The sequence below is a fragment of the Primulina eburnea genome, chromosome 14 (assembly GCF_022965805.1).
Source record: "Primulina eburnea isolate SZY01 chromosome 14, ASM2296580v1, whole genome shotgun sequence".
In the NCBI taxonomy this organism is placed as follows: Eukaryota; Viridiplantae; Streptophyta; class Magnoliopsida; order Lamiales; family Gesneriaceae; genus Primulina; species Primulina eburnea.
The window spans coordinates 33,028,793-33,036,509 of record NC_133114.1 but is presented as its reverse complement, the minus strand read 5'-3'; the positions used below and the strand labels follow the sequence as shown (position 1 = coordinate 33,036,509).

Sequence of the window (7,717 nt, the reverse complement as noted above, 5' to 3'; positions counted from 1 at the left end):
GCATTTTCTTTTCTTTTTGCACTTCCTAGAATTTTGATTTGTATTTCTTTCCCTTTTTGTTTAAACCAATAAAAATTTTCTTTGTATTATTCATTGGTCGATTTTGTTGATTTATGTTTGGACCATTATGGCTTCATGACCATTATTGCTTCTCTATATGTACTTGCAAACAAATATCGTAGAAACTTGTACACTTATAGGACATGGACGGAATACATGTTTGAAACAACCACAACCCATGCTACGGAAATCGCAACAACAATCAAATCAACATCAACAATGGTCAGAATCCACCTCCGCTACCACCACCAGGACTAGGCCTAAATCAAGCTGACTTGATGGTCATAGCAGCCATTGTTGCAACCACAATCCAAGGGTTGTGAACCCAAAAGCCAATGGAAATCCGCCACCACTTCCAGGACCTTAAACACAAGGTGTCAAGTATCACCACGAGTCTCTCATTAAGAATCGATCCCAAACATTCAAAAGAGACTGGGACCCTGAGGTTGCCCAAAACTGGCCCGATGGCTTTTCCCGGATGAAATGAAAATTGTAACTTGCTATCCTCTTGCTTAGCAGGCAAAGATAAAAAAGAACATGTTTTTGGGGGAGAGATACTATTTCACCAATCGAAGATGAACGGGCTAAGCGATCTGCCGAAGCTGTGGGGCGAATGATGACGCAATATCTTCAATCTGCTTAATTCTTAACAAATTAGTATTCGCAACTACTCGAGATCCCCAACAATTTTATGGTGGATGAGATGACACCATTTTTAGAGGAAAATGCAGCCAAATGGTGAGAGAAAATCTCACCAGCTATGATATTAGCCAGACCAATCACATGGCAACATTTTTGAGAGGTGTTCTTGAAATAGTACTACCCAACTGAAGTGAGGTTATAGAAGTTGAGTGAGTTCAAAAATTTTACTCAAACTTCGAATATCTCTGTGGTGGAGCACACTTCAAAGTTCAACTCCTTTGGAACATATGCTCTCACTATCATGTCTGATGAAACCTTGAAGATACATCGGTTCAAGCGAGGTCTGAGCAGCCGTATCCAGTCAGCCTTAGAAGTTTACCAACCCATGATCTTTGTTGATCTGATGAAAGCAACAATAAAACCAAGACAAACATCAAGCGCTGTGAGTACAAGAATAATAATAAGTGACCTCTTACTGGAAAATATTCTCAATGAAAACAACCATTCAAAAGAAAAAATCAGTCATGTGGATCCTTCAAAATCGTTTTGTCCAGCTCAACCTACCAAGAGGCCAAGATGTGTCCCACATGAAATAGCCGTCATCTTGTGGAATGACATAGGAAATTTGGTGAGTGCTTCAATTGTGGAAAGTTGGGACATCGAATTATTGATTGTCCCGAGACTAGGAAATGGACAGGGTCAAATACTGATGTTATACTCAACAAGATGAAGGAGAATTATCCCAACAATCATTTGTTTGAGATGTCTCAGGAAGAGGCGGATGACGCGAACGATGTCGTGACAGGTACCATTCTAATCAACGAATTTTAGAATATGTATTGTTTATTTTGGTGTAACTCATTCTTTTATATCTAAGAGGTTTACTAAGAATTTAGGGCTTATACATGAAATACTTGTTCAAACTTTTAGAGTAGCAACCCCCACTAGTAAAACAATTGAAGCACATAAAGTGCACCAGAACTGAGAATTTTGTATCAGTAAATACGCAGTCCAAGTTGAGTTAATTCAACTCATCGTGGTGGAGTTCGACGTCATTCTAAGAATGAATTGGTTAGCAAAGAATAATACATTAGTAGATTTCCGCATAGACAATGTCAAACTACAAGCTCCAAACCAAGAGGAACTTGTTTATCATGGCAAGGTCAAGGAACATAAATCCCTTGTATCTACTTCCCAGATTTGGAAATATATGAAAATTAGAGAAAAAAAATTACCTAGCTTTGATAAGGGAGTTAAAGAAAGAAACAACACTTGCATGAAAGAATATTTTGATAGTGCAAGAGTTTCCGGATGTCTTTCCTAAAGATCTCATTGGAAAAATAACTGACTATGAAGTGAATTTCGAGATTAGTTTGGTGCCCGATGTTGCACCTATCACAAAAGCACTATACTGAATGGTTCCAGTAGAAAGATTTAAAGGGATAACTCCAAGAACTGTTTGATAAAAAGCAAATTCGACTAAGCGCATCTCTGTGGAGAGCTTTTGTCCTATTTATAAATAAAAAGAAAGGAAGCATGAGATTGTGTATTGATTACAAGAAACTGAATAAGATCACAACCAAGAAAAAATATTCATTTCTAGGATAGATGATATGTTCAATCGAATCAAAAGAGGTACAGTCTTTTCCAAGCTCGATCTTAGGACATGCTATCACCAGTTGAAGGTCAAGAGGCAAGCGACATCAAGATGGCCTTTAAAAAAAGTATGCACACTACGAGTTCATGGTGATGCCATTCGGAATGACAAATCCCCCACCGGCGTTCATGGATATCATGAATATAGTATTCAAGCCATTCATTGGCAAATTTGTGGCAGTATTTATTGACGAATATTCACCAATTGAAGAAGAATATATAGAACATCTTTGCCTCACTATTCAAGGCTTAAAAGATAAAGAACTTTACGTCGAATTCATGAAATTGAGTTCTAGATAAAAAAAAGCGTCACATTCTTGGGTCATATAATTTTGGAAGCTCCATTAAGAATTTGGAGACTTTATCTCTATGACGCTAAGTGTGAGATATTCACCGATCATCAAAACTTTAAATATTTGTTCACACCAAAAGAGTTAAACATGAGGTAAACACGATGGATTGAACTCTTAAAAGACTACCACTTGACAATAAATTGCATCCAATTAAAGCAAATAAGGTGGCAGATGCTTTGAGTCGGAAAAAATATAAGTAAAGTGATCCTAACTTCAATTTCAGCACAACCATGCATTAGAAAAATAGTCAAATTAAGTCAGGATCAAGATCTCTCTTTAACAAAGATAAAGAAACAATCCATATAAGGGAAGTCAAAAGATCTTGAGACATACGACAAAGGAGTCGTATGGATTAAGAGACAATTATGTGAGCCGGACACGGATAATATTCAACAAGAAGTAATGTATGAAGAACATAATTCAAATTTTTTTGTCCACTCTGATATTACAAAGATAAATATTGTGAGAGCCCAAATTCCCCAAGCCCAGCCCGTTCGCCCTAAAGCCCAGCCCATTTATAATAAGTTAAATAAAAAAAAAAGAAGAGATAAGAACAATCTCTCTCCCTCTTCATCGTCCGAAACCAGCGTTTGTTTCCTTTTTCAATTTCGAAATTTGTTCGTCGATTGTGGCCGCTCCGTTTGTCTAAAAATTAAACTAAATACATATTCGGAATCCTCTCGACGATAGCTATCCATTGATACCAAAATTTCGCAGAAAACTCGCGACTCTCGGAAACCCGTCGGAGACCGCCGCTCGTTTTCGCCGGAAAAGTTGAAAGAAATCTCGGGTTATCCTAGGTGAAGCTTGAATCTGAAGTTTTGAGTAATATTCGAAATTTCAGAGGTATAATTATGATTTTAGGGTTTCGAATTTTGGGGATTTTAATTCAATTGAGTTCCAATAATTAATATATATTGGATTATTGATTGTAGGTGCTATATCGGAGCCGATTGGAGGTATTAAGCTAATTTTCGAAATTTAATTAGATAATATTTCGAATTTAGCCTATTAATTTGGGAATTTGTGATTTTTGAAATGTTAAATCGTTATTGGGATGCGTTTATAGCATTAGAAATAGAAAATGAAAATTTTGGAAATTCCTAGAAAATATCGAAAATTTCAGATTCGGTACGATTGAATTTTCGAAATTTCAAGTTGTCCGGTATTGAGATATTTAAGTTAAATAAATCGCTATATTTGACTTTGCTATGAGTTTTAGGAATTTTAAAGCCTAAATTATGGATTTTTGGAATTTTAGGCTAAATTAGTGAATATTGGAATAATATTTGAAGTTGATATGAAATGTATTATTTGCCACAGGATTGGATTATTCGAGAAATCCTTAAGAAATTCAGTGGTAAATTAAGGGTTCAGTTGAGGTACGCATGAACTGTTGTATTATGACGTCTATAGTGATGTGAAATGACGTTAAGTATTATGTATGAGTTGTGGCGTGCTTTATGTGCTTTTGTGAATAACGTGATTGCATTCACGCATTTATTTGAATTGATCTCATTAGTGCATAGCATTTCGAGCCTTGACTCCGTTGATTGCTATTGTTACTGATCTATCGAGTTGTAGCGTCATCGATGGAGTGGGTGGGTAGGATTAGCACTCCTGATGACTTGCATGAGGACTGAGCGGGTCGCACCCGTACCCTCGATGCTACGTGCATGGATGAGCGGCGGCATGATATTACGTTGCTGCAATCCTGGCACGGGTGGCCACTGTTACTGTTGCTGATGCGTTTCATTTGGACTCCGCTTTGGTATCCATTATTTTGTTGTTACCGACATGCATTGCATTGCATTTCATTGCATTTTACTTGATTTTATTTCATGTCAGTTATATTTGTCGTAATATTACTGGTTCGTCGTACTGGGGCCCGACCCCTCGTTTATTTTTATGCTGTGGTTGTTTTTGATGCCATAGCAGATTATCCAGGAGGATTTGACGCGTTTGGTGGAGCGTCAGCGAGTGGTACCCAGTAGTCAGTTAGTTTGTGTCAGAGTTCCCAGATATTTATATATTATACTGGTTTGATATATTTGCCAGGGAGATGCCCTGTGTAGCTGTATGGTGATGTTACTATGTGTATCTAGTCCTGGCCAGTGCGGCTGTAGGATGTTTGTGTGGTTGATTGTGAACTTGATGTTATTTTCGAGCGTATAATGTTATTGTTGTGTTTTGATTTTTGGGATGTCCTATTTACGAATAGGTCATGCCGAAATTTCTGTAGGCCCAGAATGAAAAATTTTAATCGCTTTCGCTGTTTACATTAATAAATCATTGTTGTTTGGTCATTAAATATTAATCAGGAGCACGGGCCCCCACAGTTGGTATCAGAGCGTAACTGGGATATGCTCGAATTAGAGTCTAGGGCACTTGAGTCTAGACACAAATAACATGATTGTGCATGTGTTTGACTATTTGCTCTTATTTGAATTATTTGGTGTGATTTGCTTGAATTTACCTGCATTAGAACGACTAGCTGATTAGGCATGGTATGTAGTTTCGAAATTGCATATAACTTTCTTTTACCTGTTATCTGCCTGTGGATTTAATCCTCGTGTCTTGTAGAATGGCACCCGGAGGAAGAGGTAGAAAAGGAAAAGAAATAGCGCAAGAATCTGAGGCGCAAAATCGAGGACTTGCAGATATCATTAGAGGTAGACGTGGTCGACCTCGAGGACAAGTCGCTCAAAATGTTGAAGAAGAAGTTAACCAAGAACCTCCTCGACCTGAAAGACCTGGAGCTAGACAGGTAGCGATTGAGCAAGAAGTGGAACAACTGACACAGAAAGTTGAAGGAATGCAGTTAATAATTTCTCAGTTCCAAGAACTACGTCCTTCAAAATTCTTTGGCAACGAGAGCGGAGAAAAACCAGCAAGCTGGCTGAAAAGTATAACTCATCTATTTAATTTGTTGGAGTATTCCCAAGATATCAAATTGAAGCTTGCCATCTACCAACTTAAAGATCGAGCACAACTCTGGTGGGAAGCCACAGAGGAAGCAATGAAGGACTCTGGTGAAAGTATTACTTGGGATGCTTTTCGTGCTCACTTTACCCAGGAATATGCACCACCATCATATTATGCTGCTAAAGAAGAAGAGTTCAATCAGTTGGTACAGGGCAACAAATCAGTGGTGGAATATGCTTCACAGTTTTCTGCTCTTTTGCCCTATGTTCCACATGTTGCCAGGAATGATCAGGCTAAACTATCACGTTTTCTGCATGGGTTGCAGCGGACTGTTCATACGTTGGTAATGACTGGATCGCCTAATACGTATATTCAAGCAGTGGAAAAGGCGAAGAAAATTGAAGCAAGTTTGCTCAGAGGAGATCCCCAGCCAGGTCCATCATCTGTTTCTCAGGGATCTGGGAGTAGTATGTCAATGCCAGTGGATTTACCTCCATATCAGCCTGTACAGTCATACCAACAACCCAAACAGCAGAGGTACAAGGCAAAAGGAAAGCAATTCAAGAAAAAGTCTCAATCCAGCTCCTCCAGTTCAGGCAGTGCACGAGGGGGAGGTTCTGTTGGGTCGTCTAGCACTGTGCATTGTGACCGATGTGGTGGTCGACACTTTAGTTCCCAGTGTGTAGGAGTTCAGGGGTCTTGTTACGTTTGTGGTCAAGTTGGGCATTTCGCCAGAGTATGTCCTAATGCACAAAGACAGCAATTTCAGCCACAACAGTCTGGACAAGTTCCCCGAGGACCAGCTTTCCAGCCATATGCTCCTGCACAGTCATTTCAGCAATCTGGTTATCCACCGCCTAGAGGTCCTCCTCAGCAACAATTTACAGTGCCACAGCAGGCTAGAGTCCATGCATTGACTCAGGATCAGGCTCAGGATGCACCAGGAGGAGTGATTGCAGGTATTTGCTATGTTTTTGACTATCCTGCACGCATATTGATAGACACAGGAGCATCTCATTCATTTTTATCTGCCGCATTTGTTGATGAGCATGAGATTGCTACTATTCCTTTGTTGGATACTGTGTCAGTTGCTACTCCTGCCGGTGTATACTTGATGTCCCATGAGATAGTTTTGAACTGTGTGATTAGATTTGAGGATAATATTATGATAACTAATCTAATTAAATTAGCTATGTCTGATTTCGACTGTATCCTCGGTATGGATATATTGACGAATTATCGAGCTACTGTGGATTGTTTCCATGGAGTTGTCAGATTTAGACCGTATTATGGCAGCAAATGGAATTTTTATGGTTATGATTCACAGTCTCGAATTCCATTAGTATCTGCAATGGAAATGTTCAGGTTGTTGTCAATCGGCAATGAAGGATTTTTGATCTATGCTCTTGATGCAACACGGGAAGAACGATTGAAAGTTTCAGACATTCCCGTTGTCAAGGATTTTCCAGATGTATTTCCTGATGAGATTCCAGGTTTTCCGCCTCAAAGGGAAATAGATCTTAGCATTGAATTAATGCCAGGGACAAATCCTATTTCTAGAGCACCATATCGTTTAGCTCCGACAGAGTTGAAAGAACTCAAGGAACAGCTACAGGATTTAGTGGAGAAAGGCTATATCAGACCCAGTATGTCACCTTGGGGAGCTCCAGTATTGTTTGTAAAAAAGAAAGACGGAACGATGAGAATGTGCGTCGATATCGGCAGTTGAACCGGGCTACTGTGAAGAATAAGTATCCTCTGCCGCGTATTGACGACTTGTTTGATCAGTTGCAGGGTACATCTGTATATTCCAAGATTGATCTTCGTTCCGGATACCATCAACTTAGAGTCCGAGAGGAAGATGTTCCTAAGACAGCATTTCGGACACGATATGGACACTATGAATTCTTAGTTGTGCCTTTCGGTTTGACTAATGCACCCGCAGTGTTTATGGATTTAATGAACCGTGTATTCCGAGAATTCATCGATAGATTCGTTATTGTCTTTATTGATGACATCTTGATTTATTCCAAGTCACAGAAAGAGCACAAGGAACATTTGAAATTAGTTCTTCAAACACT

At 39.1% G+C, this 7,717-nt stretch overlaps 1 protein-coding gene across 1 annotated transcript; it reads left to right on the top strand.

Annotated features, from left to right (window-relative positions):
• Positions 1-3,294: 3,294 nt before the first annotated feature.
• On the top strand, positions 3,295-7,365 carry LOC140811377 (uncharacterized). Its single transcript, XM_073169219.1, has 3 exons — positions 3,295-3,557; positions 3,647-3,670; positions 4,650-7,365. The coding sequence occupies exon 3, from the start codon at positions 5,296-5,298 to the stop codon at positions 7,363-7,365; it is 2,070 nt and encodes a 689-aa protein (XP_073025320.1). The 5' UTR covers positions 3,295-3,557; positions 3,647-3,670; positions 4,650-5,295.
• Positions 7,366-7,717: the final 352 nt, after the last annotated feature.